The sequence below is a fragment of the Falco peregrinus genome, chromosome 4 (genome assembly GCF_023634155.1).
Source record: "Falco peregrinus isolate bFalPer1 chromosome 4, bFalPer1.pri, whole genome shotgun sequence".
Lineage (NCBI taxonomy): Eukaryota > Metazoa > Chordata > Aves > Falconiformes > Falconidae > Falco > Falco peregrinus.
The window spans coordinates 106,339,336-106,361,318 of NC_073724.1; the positions used below are offsets into that span (position 1 = coordinate 106,339,336).

Here is a 21,983-nt window from a genome sequence, read left to right on the forward strand (position 1 = left end):
CCTGCTGCAGTGAGAACTTCAATTTCAGCAATAATAAAACTGAACTCAGTAATAACTTTCATGCACCTTTTCAAAAGGCTAAATCTTAAGCTGGAGAAGATGTCTAACAAGTTACAATCTGCAAATCATGTGCCTATTATATTATCATACTAAAGCCCTGAATTAAACACCTAATAACAACCTAGGCTTTCACCAAACACAATGTTCATAAAGCAGCACTGGAACTAGGAAATGCAATGCTGTTGGAAACTGGATGAGTGACCACAAAAACAAAATGGAGAAAAGTACCATTTTCGAATACATTATCTCTTGCAAGAAATTTCTAAAAGTGTACTAAATTTTAAAAAGTGGTTAAAGTATGATGTTACAATGAAGACTGGTATCACAGAAGATGTAATGGAAATAAATTGTTCTAGGTAATTACAGTATTCTAAAATTATTTATTTGACAAGAAAAGTTGCAATTAAGCAGTAACACAAGGGAGGTTACTGTCATGCTCGAAAAGCAATGCTTTCTTCCAAAGTGTTGAGGTCTTTTTGTTAATACTCTACTAACTGTACAGTAGCTAAGTTTACATTTTGCATTTTTATTAACTAATTATTCCTTTGATTGTAGGCAGGCATTGCAGTCTTCAAAAATTTGCTTCTCTGAAGTCATATTTCTGTTCTTACCCTGAGCTGAGGACTCTTAAAATGTGCAAGATGCGTATATACGTATCCTAACATGAAAAAAAGGTTATAAAAGATTGCATTTTAAAAAGCTACAGAAAACAGCTGTGTTTCTCCTTGAACAGACAATGACCAGAGAAGTGGCAACATTCTTCAAAGCAATATGTGCTCCATACAGACTAGGACTCACAGTAGAGCCTCCAAAACTGTGGATAACCTGAACCAAAACAACGCGAAATGGAAAGCTTAGAGTGGTATAACTTTAACTTCCACAAATTTTTATAACAAGGCCTCAGTGAAATGAATAGATTAAATTTTTCAGACTTTTGATTTGGAACTGCAAAAACTTTTTTTCTGCTTCAACCTCTTGTCAAAAGCTTAAGGTCTTTTCCTCATTATGAAAGTGTGACACTCCTCTCCCTACTCCTATTCCTTCTCCTGCCAAGTTTATTGTGATCTTTCCTTTAAATCTTCCCTAAGATTTTCAGGTCTGTTGCTTTTCAGGTACAGTGTTGACATTTGATATTTTATAGTGTTTCTTTTCAAACTCAAAATCTCTCCACATAGAGATATCTTGGAAAAAGATGGCTTTATCTAGTAAAAGAGAAGTTTGTGTGCCAGTCTTTAATGACAGCCTATACATATTCCAGTGCCACTTCTTCTGTCTTGCAAGAACAAAGAATATGAAGAAAAAAAATCATAAAAGGAACAAAGTCTTAATAATGATTATACTGAGGCTTCCCAACACACTCCTTCCTACTGCTCTCTGTTGTTAACATTGATACTTAAGACCTCAATTTATTATGTGCACAGGTCCTATATTACACTTTACCTCACTACACTTTTGATTGAATGCTTTCAAAGCTCTTACTTATCCCTATCACACAAATATTAGAAAGATTAATCTCATGTTCTTCTTTCTGCCCTTCCTGCACTCTACAGGGATTTTGCTATGGAGTTTAGTTTGATAAATATGAGAGTTTGGCAAAGTTATTAAGGGAAGACTGGTCTGATGAAAAGGTTTTAAATTTTATTGTTAGGGTGTTCAAAGGCCATCTTGAACATCTCTAAAAGAAGTGGGTTGCTATTGAAAAACCTCTTTTTCCTGCACCCACATTTCTTCTTTTGATAATGGTAGTTCCTTTGACATTATAGTTATGTAAAATAAGAACATCTGATCTTCTGGAAAACTTCAACCAATCACAGAAACTCCTTTAAAGATGAAGACCAAAATTTTTACTTTGATCCAGTATTAAAAGACACTGAAAAAAATAAAACACCAGAACAATTTACTTTCAGATACTGCTTGGCTGAGTACTCCCACAGCCATGTTCTCATTTCTCTGACAAACAGTGTAAAGAAATTACAACTAATACGAAGGTCACGGATTTCACAGTATCTATAATTAGCATGTATAGCATTTTTGCAACTCAGCTCAGACTAATGGCTGGAGTTAACCATGATATTTAGAAGTTTAATTCTTACAAGGTGTTTGGCATTTTGCAACTATTGTAATAGTTTAATTTCAAAAAAGCTATTGTTACACATTACAGATTATGTTTCTTTAAAATATATTTGTAGAAAGTGTGCTGATACCATGGTCCAAAGCATCTCTGTTTCCAAAATTTCAAATTCTCTGCAATTAATTTTTCCTTACTATTTAATGTCATAATTTCCCATGATATTATATAAACTATAGCAGACTTCAGGAAGTCATATTTTCACTTCATTACCTCAACAGGCCTCCCCCATTTATTTCTTTATATATCATGATGGAAGTATATTGTAAAAAAAGACCGCTTAGGATGCCTTATAATAGTATTTCTGTCAATTGCTGAGAGCATATCAATGTTGATATTATGTATTTGAATACAGTCATGCGATAAATTTTTGTTTTTCACTATTTATATTAAGCTCTACCAAAGCTCATAGCACTTACTACCCAGAAAGTTTCTTGCCATGCCTGTTCCTTTCTTTCACTCTTTTCTACAATAACTGAAAATGGCACGTGAAGAGGAATGACTACCTGCTTTTGTACTAAAGTACAATCAGTGCACAAAGCAAAGAGTTCTATGTGCATATCAATATGTGATTATATTGCAACAGCCATACATTTTCAGTACCTTTCACTAAAGCAATCTGAAGCTGTATTAAAGAAGGTGTAATTTTATACAGACTGATTCTAAATTAAATATTCATCGCATCAGCCTAGGAGAGACCTACTTCACATCATATAACTAAACTATCATCTGAATTAACACCGATAATTTAACATTGGATTTGATAACCCACCCAGATTAAGGTATATTGTTGGCCTGATTGAGAGCTCCTCTGCCTACTTTGTAGTTACCTTGACAGTTCTAGCATTTCGTACTTCTGATTTACAGATGATCACGGGGTATATTATTTGAAATTTTTGGCACACAGATCATTCCAACTGTCTACAATTGCTGAAGCATGATGCCATTTTTTAAAAATACAGGAAGACTGAAAAAGCATTTTCATCATACAGATCATAATGAGATTTCCACCTTCTTTTTCTTATCAGAACAAATTCTAAGCCAGGAAAAACTTCTAAAATTAAAGGTAAGAAAAAAAAATCTCAAAGAACATGTCTTCAAAACAGTCACTAACTGATAGTGTAACTAAGAAAGTTATAAAGTATGTGGTGAATCTTAGGTGTAAATTTAATGTTCATACATATTCCTAATTGTTCCAATCCTTCAATAAAGATATTCCATTTGAATAATTAAATATCCATTGATTCAGGGACTTGAGGACAACTCTGCCATATCCAAAAAAAGTGTCTCCCAATCATGTGAGTACAGAATCCAGTCTCTCAGTGGAAATAGTCACACAAAGTGAAATAGCACCATTAGCATAAATTCAGATAGATAAACATCAGAATACCATGATCTGGTTCTTGCAGGGGATGTGAGAAATCCAATTTTAAACCTGTAGTCTGAATCATGTGAAGAAGGACTATGCAGTATCAACAAATCAAATCTTCTGACAAAAATAAATCATATTTACCACTTCTACCAATTATTTTATCACAAATTGATAGTTTGAAGATCTATCTTATGTAAGAAGAGGGTGACTTAGCAAAGAGAAATGGATGCAGGTTCATGCCACTTTGATAATATAATCTGAAAACTGGAAGTCGCCAAGGAGGGGGAAAACAGTGGGATTGGGTATATCTCAGTGTATATTATAGACAAAGATGTATGATCGGGTAGGTTCTAAGCTGAAACATGATATATCATAATGAAAAGAAAATTTCCAAGGGAACTCAAAAACCTGTGACATACAGAAGTTATGTCTATGCATATATACTATTAAATAAATACATCAATAGATGCATACACAATAGGATGCCAAGAAACATTTTACATTTTTTTTTTATTTATCATATTCTGCACACATCTGAAATGGAAACGGTTCTACTTTCATTTATGAACTGAATTTTTAAATGGGAAAAAATTCTTAGTAGCCTTATCTGTAGACAGAAGTATATTCAGCGAGGAAGTTACAGTTAAGCATAAGGCTGAGATACACGTCACACTTGTAGTGGCCCAGTTCACTGAGGATTGTATGTACTTAACTGGATTACGTGTAACCTATGCCAGCAAAAGCAGACTTTTTTGCTACCACTTTCCACCTTTGTTTTACAACATCCTGTAGTGATCATACTTTGTTTTCTTCTATTTTACTCCTATGTAAGATTTTCTGTTCATGGATTAGACTTTCTATAAAAGAGATCTTCTTATAAGCACTGGTGCTTTTACACAATGATGACATAATCCTTAAGCAAGTATATAACTGGTGTTCTTCATAATAGCACTATATAATCTTAACATATTACTTGCATATATTCTGGAAAATCTTTAAATAACTCTTTCCCTGAGCCCTACAGCTCCACGACACCTGTTTATTTAAACTTCCAAAATGTGAGAGGTTTTAAAAAAAACAAAACCTTTTCCCTTTGGGTAATTGAGCAAAACTACTATGGCAGGACCATACCAATTGTAGATTTCCTCCTGTCAGTGGAGAAAGACAGATAACTCCTGAAAGCTGCTTAATGATGATTAGATGTTGAAATTAAATGAATAAGTATGTAAAGATGTTGTAACCTCTCATGAAAACTGTATAAATTACCTGACTTTTTCACTGAAAACTTCAGAGCTAGTTTGCCTGGTGCAAACCAGCTAGCTCCCCAATGCTGCACAAAATAAATACCTTTGCTGCTTAAAGCCAACCATTGGTCTCTGAGCAGTTACTTTGTGCCCTTTTGGCATCATTAACTCATTTTTACTCATTTAAGATCTGAATTGGTGCATGCCTTTCTTCATTGACAAAATGAGGCTGGTAAACTCCAGTTTCTAATTTGGGTATCTGAAGTCAAGTGGGATAAAACAGGGTCTCAGCTATCTCACCACAGAATGTGTTTAAGGAGTTATCTATTCTGCTGATTGATTTTTTTTTTTGAGACCCCTCTCAAAAGAGCTTTTCATTCTATAAGATTAGCCTGAATTCTTGAAACTGAACATACAATATTAACCTTACCAGTATTAAAATTCATATTGTTCATGTGAACCAAGCTTAACGTGAAATCCAGAGGATCTTTATCAAACAAGACATATTTTAGACGATGATTTTTCTGAATCACTGACATTTTTATGCTCTAGTTACAGTCCATGTGGTATTTAGCTTTACTAATGTGAAAGTTTCTCCCCCGTTCTCCATGAGCATGAGGAAGGAATCATGGAAAGGAATATAAATATTCAGCATGGCAAAGCATTCTACAGCCTTTCTGTACATCAAAGATTTAAAGGAGCAGGGAAGATGCTGATGAATACTTACTAATGCAGAATCACTGAATATTGTTTTTACTGAGGAAAGGATAATATTCAAATCAGGTGAGTAAACTTGTCAGGATTCTCACCTTTTGTTAAAAACAACCACTCACCTAACTGCTTCTACTACTCCTGTGGCAGAGAATAAATATGCTTTTCAAACAAAATTGTCCTTTTATTTTTGATTCCTCTTGGAACATAGGACTCATTCTTGTGAAGTAATAGAGAATATGTTAACCTTTTGGCCTACATATAACAGCGAGTGCTAACTAATATTACCAAAAATTACCACATAAATTTGCACATAACAAAGAATTGTAAGTTTCAATACACCTAACTGGAGTGTTGTTATAAAACTCTTTCCTCTAATAACCCTTTGTTTCTTTAGTTTCCAAGCAGCTATTTCAGTCTAGCAACTGTAAAATATTGTAATATTTTTTAGCACATGACAGTACCTACATGATTGTATTCATGCATGAAGTTCAGGTATTTCACATTAACTTCTGACATTTTTCAAAGACAGTAGGACGGTTTTGAAGAAGTCCAGGCTTCTAGGATCTGCAGCTGATAGTTAGCCTGCTAGAATGAGTGGTTTGAGATGTGAAACTCAATTTTGGCTCACTGCCATGAACATAGAATTCTTGGCTGAATTTGGAAGCTCAGAACATATGATTTACAGGCTCCAAGGTTTTTATCATATCTCAGGTTTAACCCAGGGAATCAAAGTGCCCTGAAAGTCCCTTGGTTTATTTATCTCCAGGTTCTAGACTCCCATCTGCTTGTCGTTAAATGAAGTAGGCAACCATTACTCTTATTTAAATATAAAGATTGAATAATTTTTTAAATATATTCTCTAGCTCCAACATGAATTAATTGAACAAAGTTCAAAAGACTGTATTGTGTAAAGGTCAGATTGGATTATTACAGTTCTCTTGTCTGGCTTTACAATCTATTAATATTTTAGAAATATGAATTCTTACACATTCTCTATTAATAATTTTAGATAGTGTCAGCAGCCAACCCAGAACCCTAGTAAATCCCACAGCCTTGTGTCTGCCTGCGTTATCAGCCTAGAGAAGGTGCCATGCCACTTGCTTTCCCGTTTCTAGGCTGGCAATCTTTCTGCTTTAGCTGCACATCAGTATACAGTTGCATGGGGAGTGCCCTGCATTATTCACCCGTGTTTCTCTAAGAATGCAGTCTTAAGTGCCACGCTCTGTGCTGAGCACAGCGCTGTGAGCTGTGCGGTATCATCATGGGACCAACGTACCTGTTGAAAGGCATAAGCATAGAGAACTTACTTTGCGAATTCCCTACAAAATTAAGTATGAAAAGGCTGCAAAGAGATCTGGATTCAGCCAAAGTGACAGTGCCAACTGAAATGTTAAGAAGCTAAACTAAACCATTTGAAGATTTATTTCTACTTTGCTGTCTAAGCACTCATTAGTTACTTTATGGCTGCTGGCTGTAGCCCTAAGTGCCTATTAAAAAATTGTTAGGTCTTTAGCATATCAAAAGCTAGTCATAGTATAGTTTACTTTGGCTTGCTTACTTGTTAGAAGTCTCTTTTCAGAGAGAAATTTTCTCACAAATACTAACACATGGCATTAGACTTACAGATTTACATGTGTATTTCTTCTTGCTACACGCCACAAGTCTTTCTGAACTACTTTCTGGACAACAGTTAGGTATTAACTAATCAAATTGCAGCTTCACTTTTTATCTAAGAGGTGGTTGAAGAGAATGGAGCAAGAATAATTTTAAATAAGCACTATGACTAGGGAGGGGTAAAAAGATAACTGCTTTCCTTCTCCCATTTCTGTGCAATTTTTGCACTATTGTTTTTGTAGCTATATACCATTAATCAGCCTTTATATCTCATGTACGCCGATGTATTTATAGCTCAGTTTTCCATAATGCTTATGGACAGATGACTTGGACTGTACTTATAAAACATCCTCGTAAGATTCTAGTAAAACATCCTAGTAAAATACCTTAACTTGGAGTTTGCCTTCCTCTATTCGCCCTTTCCATGATGCTGTAAATTTAAGGCTGTCCACTGAACAGCTCATTACTCTGCAAGGGAAACATACACACAGTCTATCTTAGAGACATATAACAGTAGGAAATGAAAAACAAAACCAAAGCCAATGTATTTTCAATGTGCACCATATCATACTAAGTCTTACTTTGAAGAAGTATAAATTTTAAATTTCATCTATTAAAAAAATAATCAGCAGCATTTAAACAAGTAACTCACAGCTATTCTACTTCAGTGCAAGTAATAAAAATGAGATGACTAATGACAGCAATTGACATAATTTGTCAAATCTGTGTCCTGAAAATGAAATAACCATCTTCATGAATAGGGAACAATGGCATATTAGCACAAATAGGTAGATTATTTTTCTCTCACCTTGCAGTCTCCTGGCGTAAGGCATTGAGAAATGTGTCTGGATGAAATAGCTCTGAAAGGTCAAGGGTGTCTGACAACAGTTTCTGTTTTTCAGCTTTTTCTACCCAGTTCTAAAAGAGGAAAAAAAAAAAAAAAAAAAAAAAAGAAGAAGAAGAAGAAGAAGAAATAAACCAACCAAAGAATCTTGGAGTTCTTGCCTGATTTTTCAACATTTTGAGATAATGTGGGTTTTTTAATTATTATGATTAATGAAAAAAAATGTTTGTGTAAATATACTGTAAAAGATTAATATTAATTTCAACTATTTCAAACTGGTCAACAGAAAATAAACACCATATAAAAGTATAAAAAACCCGAGCAGTTTGTGTGTAATGTGACGCGTCCATCCTAAATAAACATCTGTTCCATTCTTTGTACGGTGCAGCTCACTTTGTACCATGGAACTTTTATCAAGTTTCTAACATTCTGTTGCAATGGTTTCCTTTACTAACAGGAAAGTTTATGTTTTCCATCAAAACGGTTGTCATTACTGTCTTTGCTTTACCAAGTTCAGGCAAATAACTGCATTCCTTCTGAGTATGTTTTAAGATCATTCTTTTATGTAACCTGCATATTAAATTCATGAAACACTTGACTTTCAATCTGCAGTAAGAGTTTTTATAAGTACTTATCAACAATTGTTTTTTTTTTTAAATACCTCTTAGTATTACGTTGATGCTGTCATTTTTAGTGCATTAGTTTGAGACCTGAATTCACAGAATTTCTGATAAAAACTGGCCTCTGTTATATTTGGTAATAAATGAAACTAAAAGAGGTTGGGAGAATAGCCGGCCTCAATTATCCTCACAGAACACATGCCCCAACCTACTTCTTACACCTTGTCTTACATGTAGCTATGAAGCCTGTTACTAGGAGTAGCAAGCTTGGACTTTCCTATCAACACAACACATTATGTGCCAACATGAGAAGTGAGACACACCTTGCACCATGTGTCTTAAGTAATGAAATCTGAGTTTGATACTCAAAAACACTAACAAACTCAGACTAAGGAATTTATTATTTTCCAACAAGTTATTTAGGTAACTGAGTGGTTATGTGACAGTTCACACTTAGAACCCTTTGTTTTGAAACTTTCATACTGCACTTCTGTGGTAAAATTTCTTTACACGGTATAGTCACAATCTTGACTATGGTACTGTCTTATAAACATTAAATTACTGTACAACCTACTTTATAAGTAGTTGCAAGGCATATGCTTCTGCACAGAAAGATTAGCATTAAATACTACACCAGAAAATAATCAGAGACTAAGATTCTACAAGCTATCACTAAACAGAGAAAGACAAATCATGCTCCTTTCTAAATACCAACTACTAGAAAAATATTAAATTACTCTAGTCACGGAATAAAAAACCTTGGAAGCTACACTCTCATTAAACAAAGCACCTGCCAGACATCCATATCTGTTTAAAAAGTACTTTACTGTATTCTTTGAACTGCTGACAGAGCAGTAATTCCATAAGAAGCATCTTGAAAGTGACAAAATTATCCAAGATACAAGCAATTACCACTCAGTTTATTTTATTTCATCTGTGTGTCAGACATATCTCCACAATGTTTCCACCGTGTTCAAACATTTAATGGGTGACCTTTCTATCTGCCACATCACTGATTATGAGCCCTCAACCCAAATGATTATGAATCAGTTAGGAGATCTTTGCTTTCCATTTTCATTAGGAAAATGTACATAGTTAATGACTCTTGTCTGCATGATTCTTTCAATGATTTTATGTAACAATCTCTTTTATCATATAGCAGTAACTGCATCCTGGTTAGGACAGATTTTATAAATTATTTTGTGTAATAAAAGTAGACACAATCATTTCAACTTGTATTTAATGTAATTATTCCATTGCTGTCATCAAATAAACTTTTAATGTAGCTGCTAAAGAGAAACACTGTCAGGAACACAGATGCTTATATTCCACCCAATTAAAAGACCAGTATGGGTGATACTAATTCTGAACTCATATAGTTAAGCAGCACTAAGAAATACACAATAACAAAAACTGTCATTAGATCACAGAAGCAAAGTTTGTAATTGTTGCACTGCTCTACATCAAGCTGAAGACATAGCTCATTCACAACTGTTTAATAAATACTTTCAGAAATAAATGCAATAAAAATGATCATAAAATGTATTTTACAACAGAAGTGTAAAAACTATTATTATGCTTATTCTCTTTTTCATCTTATATGATGCAAGTCAGTGAAGCACTCTCTCAAAAGACAAGACCACTCTATTAACTGGATCATTTGTCACTAGTACATTCACTGCCACTGCCATAATGCTTGGAAGAGATCAGATCTTGAAGGGAAGGAAGTTTAAGGTAAGCTGTAGAAAGATGGGAGTGAGGTTTCTTGAAGAAATTTCTGGAGAAATTGAAGAAAATTTCTGGAGAATTGAAGAAATTTTCTAGAGAAATCCTGTAACAGATTAGCTATAATATCTTCATTTTCCTCCCCTATCCCAACTCCAGTAACATACAATGACTTCATTTGTCAAAGTGATGCAAAGTTGTTTTACTACTTACTGATCTTGGATGGCCAAAGCCATCACCAACTCAACAGAAAACTTTATCTTTCCTGCCTGGCAGGCCAAAATAATCCATGCATTTGTCACTTGCCAGCTGGATTACAGTGAGAAGACAACCATCAGCTCCAGGATGGTATAAAATCTACCTACTTGTCTCTTCGTGGCTCAGGCCAACACCCACGCTTTCCCAACTGTTGCCTCCCTCCTACCCCCCATAACATGGTCTTTAACATGCTTCCTGCAATTAGGATTGATTTTTCTTCTCCAAAACAGCTAATAGTCAAGATCTAAACTCGCTAAAAGCAGCTTTCAGTGTATGAATTAATGACACAGCTTTAGTTAGATATGGCAGTTATAACAACTGGGAAAACACATATGAAAGCTGAAATGGTGTATGACATTAAAAAAAAAAAATCACACTATATCAATAATTTATATTATACCAATAATGTAGTCTACAAGTCCAAATACCCTAACCCAGAAAAGATTAATATTACAAAATAAAATTAAAAATTACTCATACACTCTTTGTAACTTTAGTTCAATATTTCAATATTTCCTGAATCTTTCTTATTACAATGAAACTAGAAATCTAAGTTTGAACTATCCATGACAGATTAATTTAGCATATGATGATTATATAATATCAAAACCTATCAGCAATATCCAAAATGCTTGCAAAGCAATTCCTAGCAGGACATTTCAAAACTTCAATCAATGTCAGGTTTTGTTTGGTATAATAAAAGGATTTTTTTCTATTACAAAAATAAATCTCTAAGTGCAGTCTCAGGTGGTTCAAATACTGTTTTTTCATGTATCTTAACATCCAAGAAGCATCTATTCCGTTTTCAGAAAAAAGCCTTCCTTATTTTCTATAACCCCAAAGCAAACTAAGCACCTTGTATTGAACTGTGGAAGGAATAAAGAGGCTGCCAGATTTTCTCATTACCATTTATACAACTTTAGGATCACAGAACCCCTCTAGAATGAAGCAAGTACTTTTCCTTCACATGTTTTAATTAATTCCAAATGTATTCTCTTCTACTGTGTTTTTCTGATGGTGTGGTCCCAGAAGAGAACTTATAATCAAAAGAGAAAATCATATAAATCACTACAGAAGTGATTTCATTTCTGTGCCTAGATGGAATATTGTATTCAGTGATATATGAATATGCATAGCCAGAAACCATAGAGTACAATTCTGGTTTTCCACTAGCTTTAGAGGGATTCAAAGTTACCAGGGGAAAAAAAAATAAAGGCAGGACATAGGATAAGTCTGAGAGCAAATGATGGTAAGTAGCACTGCTAGGGAGTAAGCATTTAGTTAACCAGATTTCAGATCAAGCAAAAGTCAATCAAGCAGTTATGCTAAAGTCCCATTTCCCTCACAGTGCAGCAGCTGTTCCATAGGTCTGCTCCTAAGTCTCAGCATTCAGTGGTAAATGCCAGCAGGAGTAATAGTATTGCTCTCCAAAGAAATGAAATAGAGGTAGTTTTTTCTGGGACTGAGCACAGAGGGGGTAACTTGTAGCTTCTAAGGAGTAACTGGTGTACAACAACTCTCTCGTGGTAATTTTTTTTTTTGTATGTGAAACCCTTGAGCTATTATTCTTTAGCTAGTTTATCCTTTATTAAATGAACATGTGAATACTGCAGTATTTCAGGTATATGATAAAGTGTTGGCACATACTATCTGTCAAATGGTAAACCACACAGTAATTCAATTTTGAGTCTTATTTTTGTTTTAAAATGTCTCCCCCTGCCCCAGCATGCAGACCAAAACTGCTGGTTAGTGCTTTAAATAAAATAGTATTATTTATTTCTTTCAGTTTGAAATGCCTCAGAAACACTCATTTATTCAGGAAGTCTGAATACTAACACAATAGCACGGTGTTGGAGCATAAAAATTCCGAGCCCATTAGCATAAACATGCTAGCTAACAATGTGCCAGAAGCAGAAGTGCAGTAAGGAATAGCTGAAGGAAGCATTAGCAAATGTGATCTAATTCCAGTTACTGTATTAATTTATTTTTAACAAAACAGGAACTTAACTTTCCATGTTTTGCTGTTTCCTACATTTAATAAGGACACCAGAATGATACTACTGCATAAGAACTGTAACATCATACTGACAAGTTCATGATTGATGTATGCCAAAAATAACCTACTTTCAGATATCTCTTACATGATCACTAAACACAGATTCTAGTTAGACAATACCCTTATGCTTCATGCCTTCTAGACTTTTCTTTCTGCACAACTAAATACAGACACTAGGTGCTAGATTGCATTTGCAGTCATGCAGCATATAACTGGGCAAGGAGGTATAAGAGCTGGTAGAACCAGAAACTACAAAATATGCAGAGCAAAGGCGACAAACGTTCAAAGATACTTCAGTGTCCTCTTCTTCTGAAAGAGATTATGGTCCTGCTTCCCACCTCCACTGGTAAAAAGTTGCAGGGGAGGGAAAAGAGTGATATGTAATATTCATTTGCAGGTAATGGACAAGACTGACTGCTGTATCCTTGGATAAAGGCAGGGCTACATCAGGCATAATTCCTTTGCAGAGCTCTGGAGCAGGGATGCTGAATTCTATGTTGTGATGATGGTGTGACTAAACAAGGGTACAGAATACTCACTATATTAGGCACTAGTAACGATGGGGTGCACTGCAGTAATTTGTTTTATAGTACCAGCTTGAAGGCTACGTTACAATAAGGAGAGCCAACAGAAAACTGCTGTGGTTCATTTTCTCTGGTCAACATCCAATGAGATCCAGATTTTCCATTAAGCATCTCCCTCACAGTCCTTGTTTCTCTTCTGAAACAATGACCCCTTGGACTGCAGTCACCAGTCTCTCCAGTCTTTCTCTTTTCCCCTTTTTCTTTATTCTTCTTCTTTTAACTGTTTACCAGTAATTTATTTTCTGCTAAAACCCTCTCTGGAGGCTGTCAAAATTCAGATAAAATCTCTCAGCCATGCCTGTGTCACAGAACACTCCTCTATGAGCAACTATTAAGGCTTAACACACATGCAATGTTTATGAAACACACTAAAGCAATCTAATGAGAAATTGTTTAACTCTGTGAGGTATATATCCCCAAATACAACACAGTGAAAAGGCAAAGAAGGAAATCTATTTTTCTATAAGGAAAAAGAGGTCACAGAATGGGAACAGTGGCCGATGCAACCCCAGTCTAAACAAAGGAACTATGTGATTGCATGGCCACGTCTGTGTCATGGCATCTTGGGACACACAACGCTAGCTCCTACTAAAGCTGCTTACACTCCATTGAACAGAACACTGCAACATGGGATTACTGCTCAGACTATCAAATGGTTTGTTCAACAAAGCATAACTTTGTGTAGACACAGAAATTAGTTTTTTTTTATTTGCTGTAATAAGCTGCTATGGATTCTTGCTTGCTCCTACACGGTAAAGCCAAGGCATTTAGAGCGAAGATACCTCAAGTACAGTAGATGAGCTATTTGAAGCCCACAAAATGTTTCTTTAAACAAAAAAGAAAATTTTTTTATTGTGGCCAACCCCAACAGAACAGTTTATCATTAAGGCCGTAGGTCTCTTTCAGATGGCCTGTCACACTTGAGGGTTAAGAGAATGGTGAGGAGCATTGCATGGCATGAGGCTTCATTCAAATCTGTTCTCACGAAGTAACCCAGAGAAACAGATATTATGGAGTAATTTGGGGAAAAAATATTGCGCATTTTATTAAACAGCAGACTTTTTCTTTTGTTTTGTATTTAAATTCATTTTCTTTTTCTAGATACAGCAGGTTTAGTTTTAAACTTATTTGTTATAGAAATAATTTGTTAATAAAATTAAACATTTGCCAGCAATAATACCTACTGCATGAAAATTTAAAGTATCCTACACTATTATGGAATCATAGAATAATTAGAGTAGGAATTTCTGTTCTGGAGAACTTCTAGTCCAATCCCCTACCCTCAAAGAAGGGTCAGCCTACAGCAGGTTGCTCAGGGGCTTGTGCAATGGTATTTTCAATATCTCCAGTGACAAAGATTCCACAACCTTCTCTGGGCCACCTGTCTGACCACCCACAACATGATTTCTTCCTTCCAAATGCCTAATCAGAGTTTCCCTTCTTGCAACTTGTGTCTGTTTTCTCTTGGCTGATCTTCATAAGTGCCATTATGTATACCTAAGCAATACATGAAACATTTTAAACTTTCAGGGCATATAACTACATATATCATTACTCAGTTTTTAACTTCTCAGAGAGAAGTACTATGCTGAAGTGGTAAAAATCAAGTCCATATCCATTAGAGAAGATTTGACCCAATAGGTATAGTGGAGAAGTTCTAAATTACATTTGATCCCATTGCAGCTCAAAGTAGGGCCAAATTCAATGTCAGTTTAGGTTGCTCAGGGCAGTGTCTACTGTAGTTCGATGCATCTCCAAGAGTGGAGATCCCACAAACCTCTATGGGCAAACTGGGCAATGTTTTTTTTTGACCAAACAGCCAAAAACTGGTCAAATGGTTCAGATATGGCCTCAAAAGTGCAGAATAGAAATAAATAACAACTCCCTTTGTACTTTAATAAGCTCATTAAGAATTCTGTGTTTCTATAGTATCATGATATCATGGGCGACACGTTTTTTTTTACAAATTCATAGCTAACAAGAAACACAATTTTATTTTTATTAACCTAGTAATATCTTACTGTATTTTTTACTTGATGGATGCTTCTGTTGATATATTCAAATCATCAGTTTTGACTTTCTCAGTCTGATGAGAATAAAATAAATGAATACACATGACTGAATATATCTTTCTTCTAGCTTCATAATCTACATATCTGAATAAAGAACAATATTTCATTTAGTTCTAAATTATTTACTGCATTTTACCTGATATGTAGGTAATTTTAGCTGGTCAGATTTTCATATAGGATCACGAAATATCAGAATTACACTGAAAATGATAATTATAAAGCACCTATAAAAAAATACATTGTATATATAAGAAAAAGCATACACAACACTATACAACGGTACATACCTGATGGGGATTTCAAAATTCAAGATCAGATATAGAGAATTGGATGATAACTCTCTTTAGTTCTGGCTGACTATGTGGAATTAACAATATAAAAATATCACTGCCTCCAAATGTGCTCTTTCACATTCTCCTCCATGTAAGGGCACATATTTCAATTAAGTTGTTATTTACAGCACTGGGTAATGTATTATAGAGCAGAAGGATATTTACCCTCCCTGCCTCTAAGCATCCCTTTGTCATCCTAATGCCTTTAAGGGCATTAACATGCCCAAAACAAGGATCTTAAGCTTCCTACCACTCTTAAGAATGCTTCACCTTTGACTCAAGATTTTGGTTTTTTTTCTCAATTATTTACCTTGCTAAACATTTAGAGACAAAGACCACACCAAAAAGAACTCACTAAGACCAAAAAAACCCACCACAAACACCAAACCCGCATGCCTCTGTGTTTACTCCAGTTTTAAAATAGTTATGATAACAGAGTTGGTGAATGCACTTGCATCCTGCACTGATTGCTTTATTTGAATGTGACTTCCCAAGGGTAAAACTACTGCAGATACAACAGATAAACAGGATTTAGTCAAGAATTACTCTCATGAAGCTTTTCCCTCACAAACTAAATTTAAGATGACAGCTCTGAAACTTTAAATCTTTTTTTTATATTGGTACTGGAGTACAATATGAAACTATGTTATCATTTCAAATTCAGCTATATGGAATCTCCTTCAAAGAGAGAAAGATATGTCAACATGCAGCTACATTTCTGCCTTCCCCCAAAGAAATAACAAAAATATTGCTAATTATGGATGACGCTTGCTTGTGGAATAGAAAATGGGCTTACTTTTTTAACATATATCTGCAAATGCTATTTGTGGAATATCGTATTACCATTGATCTTGACCAACTAAAACTCAAATCAAGATATGAAATATTTTGTAAACTATTTCACCAAGCCAGTTCCCACCAAAACATCTACAGTTCAAAACAGAACCATGATCACATCTAGTTACTTTTTTAGTTACAAAGTTGTTTTATTACTCTAAGAAATTCATTTGTATGTATGCACATGACTATGAAATCAGAATTATAAATTAAACAATAAAGGATTTTGAATAGATTGCTTAGTATTAGCAGACACAGTATTTGTGTCGGTATAACGATGATCAGAAGAGCAAGTTACTGTAGCCAACGTGTCTAGAAAAAAGCAAAGCAGATTGATGGAATGTATCTGCAAACTGGTGTATTAGCAATTTCTAATTCCAAAAGTTCTCATTTATTAAGGGCTGAAATTTAAAATTACCAAAGTCTTTGACAGTTTACCATAAGGAGATTCACTTTCATATGCAAATGATAGCAACTCCCTTTCTACCATTTGTACTAAAATTAATCTTTTTTCGCTTGAGCTTTTGTCAGACAAGCTATCCATTTTACTCTTCTTGCTTTTGCAGAAACCTTTGTCCATGCTAGACACAATGAAAACCAAGTTATTAGAAACCAATCTACACTTTACATTTTAACAATTTAAATGCATACAGTTTATTAATATTTTATCATTGTATCTTTTCAGATTTCTTCCTTTATTGTGAAAATGTATCTTGTAGCTTACTGAGAAAAATCAATGAATGGTGATTATTTTATTACACTAAATAAAGAAATCAACTACAGCTTTAAATCTTACATAAAACATGATACAATTTCTTGTAATTTATGGAGCATATAAATACTAACTTGCATCCATACAAGAAACACAGAGCACTAAGCCTAATTCTTATAAAAATCTTTTCATGAGTGATCATCTTCTGCAATCAGCATTCTACAATCAGAGCTGAACAACTGGTTAGTGGTATGATAAAGGATGCTGCTCAAACTCCTGCTTACAAGGTAGTATATAATAATTTAAATAGAAAAGCCATTCTCACAAAACATGCTTAGAAGTCTGAGAGTTTAATCAACAGGAATTGAATTCTGTTGAAACAGATTACTTTTGAAAACATTTATAGAAAAGCCCATATCTTACGGATGCCTCTATTTAAGACAGCATCTAAACTTCATTGGGATTAAACTACAAAAACTCACAGCAAAACCAAAAAAAAAAAAACCCCAACGCCAAGTAGAGATATCTTTCCTTTTCCAATGCTGCTTCTTAAAAAACCTTTTTTTCCATGCATAAAACATATTGTTTTCCCAAAACTTGAGAGAATCCTTGCTCATTGACAACCAAAAATATTTCCATTGAAAACAGCAAAGTCTGCAGATTTAGTAGGAAAACGTACTGTATTCAAGGAAAAGTTATTTCAATACAAGAAATAGTGATTTCAGTAACTCTGGAAAGTAAAGTCTAGAATTGGTACACAAAACAGAAAAGAAAATTTAAGGTATCCTTCCACTTCAGGCAACCATGCATGAATGCAGCTTTCTGAAAGTCACAAAGAGCACACAAACTTTCTGAGTATATAAAACACTTCAGCTTGTGCTTTACCTTCCTTGGAAACCAGACCTTATTTCAGTGGATGACTCTATGACCCATAAAGTCCAATACTTTCACCTTACACTCTGGGTGGCCTCCTGTTTGGATGGTGTATCTATTTATAAAGCACTATTACTCTATAAGGGCCACTATTTAATCAATGCAATCTAAATGAAACAGTGATTAAAAAGGGGCATGATACAACACCTGGATCTATCAGAGCTTCAAATATTCCTATTACATGCCAGACACTGAAAAAAAATCTACATTTTTATAGCAGTACTTGCAAATTTCCAATTCTTACAAAGCAGTTATCACTTAGATAAAAGGTTTTGAAAGATGTATCCTGGCTGATAAATTCTGAACAAAGTGAAATCATGCTGCAACACGGTGAGAGTTGTGGGAGCCAACTGAGGCTCTGTCTCTTAGCAGATAATGTTAGGCTACAGTTATATTTTTGTTTTGATATTCGTGACAGCTGAAGAGGAGAAGCCAAGAAAAGCATCAGAAAATCAGTAATTCTTCAGAATAAGGTGGAAATTTGAATTAAAATAAAGGAATAGGTGGATTTAAACCATAGTATTTTTTTTTTATTTTTGTGCTTTGATATTAGAATACTAAATCTGAAGTATTCTGCAGTATACAGATACCTAGGTAACAGCTGTTCAAATAGAATGCTGAAAAGAACAATGTCTAAGGTGGGGAATGCAGCCAGCCTAATCCCTCTGAATCAGCTGCTCCTAAAACCACAACAGATAAACCATTAAACTAGTGTCCCTGCTGCAAAATCTGCTAAAGCAATCTATTAGAAAAAACTCTGAAATGCTATGCAGACTAAGTGGGATTCCTTAAAGGGGTACAGGCCTTGTTATGGAGTGCCCAGACAGGTGATTTGGGAACTCAACATGACAATACTGGGATTGTACAAGACTTATTATGGGTTATTTAGGGGAAGGACCAAGGGAGGGGAAGGACCAAAGGTGAGGAAGGGTGGGTGGGGGATGAACAAAAAAAGAGATATAAAAGGGCAGGTCACACATAGGGAGGCTGCTGGTCAGTACACTTTGGCCAACCTTGAATCTGATCCCCAGAGTTTATCCTCTCCTCCTCTTAAGCTGTATTTTTAGGGGTTTTTTTTTGGCAAGTGTGTTTTCTATGTGGGGGAAGGAATCCACTAGCAAAATTCTAGCTGTACCAGCCACCAAGAGGATGAGAAGTCTGGGAGCTGTGTGCTGCAGATTGAGCCACTGGAAGCAAGACAGTGAATAGACCAAAAATCCGTGAGACTGGTGAAGGGTGTTTTCCTTGAGCAATGAACCACAGAAAGAGGATAGAACTATTCGTGCTGTGTTTGTGCAGCTGCCTGTAAAGGTACTGACCTCTGTTAGCCTGTGTGTGGTTTGCTGTGTCTGTACAGAGTATGTATGCATGCCCATTTTTAGATTCATGCTCTGCCTCTATTTTGCAGATTTTATGTGCATTTCATGTACTGTTGCATTAAGACTGATTTATAGGCTGGTCCTCAAGAGCTCTTTAACTCAGTGAAAAGTCAGAGGACTAGACTTCCTTAGCTTTCTAAGAGCAGACTTTCTGCCTGTTATCAGTGAATGAAACTTGAACTTCTTTGCCTAGATGCTTCGTGTGTGAAGGAAGAAGCCTGTGTCTTCTATTCCCAGAATGTTTTCTAGGAGCTTCAGCAGGCAATTTCCAAGAGTTCAAACCTCTTATACCTTGAGTGTCCAATCTAAATTTCTGGAGACCCAATTGTTGAAACAGAGGAATAGCAATGATTCCAAAACAGAAACAGTCATTCTACCTCAAATAGTAAAAAAGTAGTAAAATAGTAAAAATCTTATTGTAGGGGGTTAAACTGGTATTGAAATTAAATATTACTAGCCTAGATTGCACTCAGGATGGGAGGGGACAAGAGATAACAGCATCCCAGACAGATACATACAAGTCTTTTGCTAAAATATGAAATACAACTTTTTTATCTAGTATTAGGAGTACTTTATAGATAAACACATTGTCAACAACAAACTTTCATAACTTATGCAAATAAAAACTTTCAGAATTCATAAACATTTTCTTGATCAGAACTCTGAAAGTACTGTTTATGCTTCTGAGGTTAGTCTTGATTTTCAGTGTACACTACAAGCCTTTTAGCAGCTGCCTGACGAACCAGCTATCACAACGCAGAACTGTTTTTACAGATGACTTAAAAGCAGGCGAGTCCAAAAGAATGAAATAAATGTTTTCATTTAAAAGATAAGGTCTTGTTGGAATAAGAGGGTTTTGGGGTTTTATGGAAGAAGTGGAATTAGAGCTCTTTACTTGGTTCTTGTGGAAACAAAAAGTAAATTCCAGTTTGTTGACCTCAACATTTTTTTCGATATTGATATTCATCTGACATGTGCCTGGGCTGCTGTTTTGCCTCTTAACAGTTCTTAACAAAAACAGTTCTGGGTCTCTTTCTCTCCTGCTAGTATCTATAGCCATCAGAAGACAACAACATCCCAGAAGACTGGGATGGACTTACATTTCATTATACACTGCTGTATTTTATTACTGAGCTGTAATCATGTACCACGAGAGAGGGAAACCACAGAACACATTTAAGATGCCACCATGAGGAAACTGAGAGTATAAAGACCAAGAATTACAACCACCAAAGATCTATCATGATTCATAAGCTTCATATCTTAATGTTGATAGCAAATAAATCACTGTAGATGGATAAACTGAACCATGATATTGTAAAGTTCAATGTCAGCATTGCTAATTGAAAGCATTCAGAACTTTCTATCTTAGAAGAACGTTCGATACACAGAATTTTTGTTTTAATTTAATGCAAAAGTTAACTTCCAAATATCAGAACTTCCACCTGGGAAGAAATATATTTCCATCAGCTCTATTACCACAACATAATACACAGCAAAACATGGTTCTATTCCATATACTGATTTCTTCGCACTTTAAGTAGGCAGATTTAATTTTTTTATTGTGCTTTTACTGAGTCAATTCAGACCTGAGAAATGCAACACCTGTTGGTTTTCTGTCTATTGTTTTGTAATGCTCTCAGAAAATCTTTACACTTCTATAAATTCTGCTATTATTATTCTACCATCTGGCCTATATTCTGGATTCCTCCCTATCCCCATTAAATGTTTGTAACAAAACAGTTAATTTTATTATTTTCTGCACTGGCAGCAAACATTCTGACAAGTCAGCTTTTAACTAATAACCTAAGTAGAGACTTACTACATCCTTAATAGATGCAATCTTTCAGTACAATTTTGATGTTTCAATGTCAAAATATCTAAATCAAACCTGTCTCAAAAGAGAGTATCTTACAATGAATGAGAGAGAGGGAGGTATGAGTAACTATCAAGAAATCAGGATGATTGAGTCGGGCATGTAAAATAAACCAATCCAAAACATGGCCTTTATTGAAATATAAATCTGAAGGTAATTTAAAGAGTTGAGAGAAAATCTTTATTGAAGCCTTTAATCAATTTGTGAATACTAGATCTAGAATTAACCGTTGATAAATTATGTTTATAAAATCAATAATGAAGTCATTAAAAAAAGAAAGTTAATTAAAAATTATAAAGGCTAATCAAAATATTGGTGTAATATGCAAAAACATGAATTGGAATAACTTTTAAGAAAAAAATTATTCAACTGAAATGGATTATTAGGAATAATCAAAGTTTTTCTGGTAAAGTACATACAAACCCCAAAATATATAAATTGTATTTCAGACGTGATCTGACTAGAAGCTTGAGAACCAAAACAGACTGATAATGTATTATTAAGAATTCCCACAAGTAATTCAACTCCCCCCCCCCCCGCCCTCGTATTACATATTTGACATTAAAAAACATATAAAAGATATAAGAAGCAGTATTTGGTCATCTGTTACTACTTTCTATTGT

The 21,983-nt window shown here is 34.8% G+C and overlaps 1 protein-coding gene across 1 annotated transcript in view; it reads right to left on the reverse strand.

Annotated features, from left to right (window-relative positions):
- DYNC2H1 (dynein cytoplasmic 2 heavy chain 1) overlaps positions 1 to 21,983 on the reverse strand; it is a 177,952-nt gene that overhangs the window by 6,226 nt on the left and 149,743 nt on the right. Inside the window, 2 exon segments of the mRNA XM_027777052.2 lie at positions 7,519 to 7,600; positions 7,941 to 8,050. Of these exon segments, the coding sequence (XP_027632853.2) occupies positions 7,519 to 7,600; positions 7,941 to 8,050 (192 nt within the window).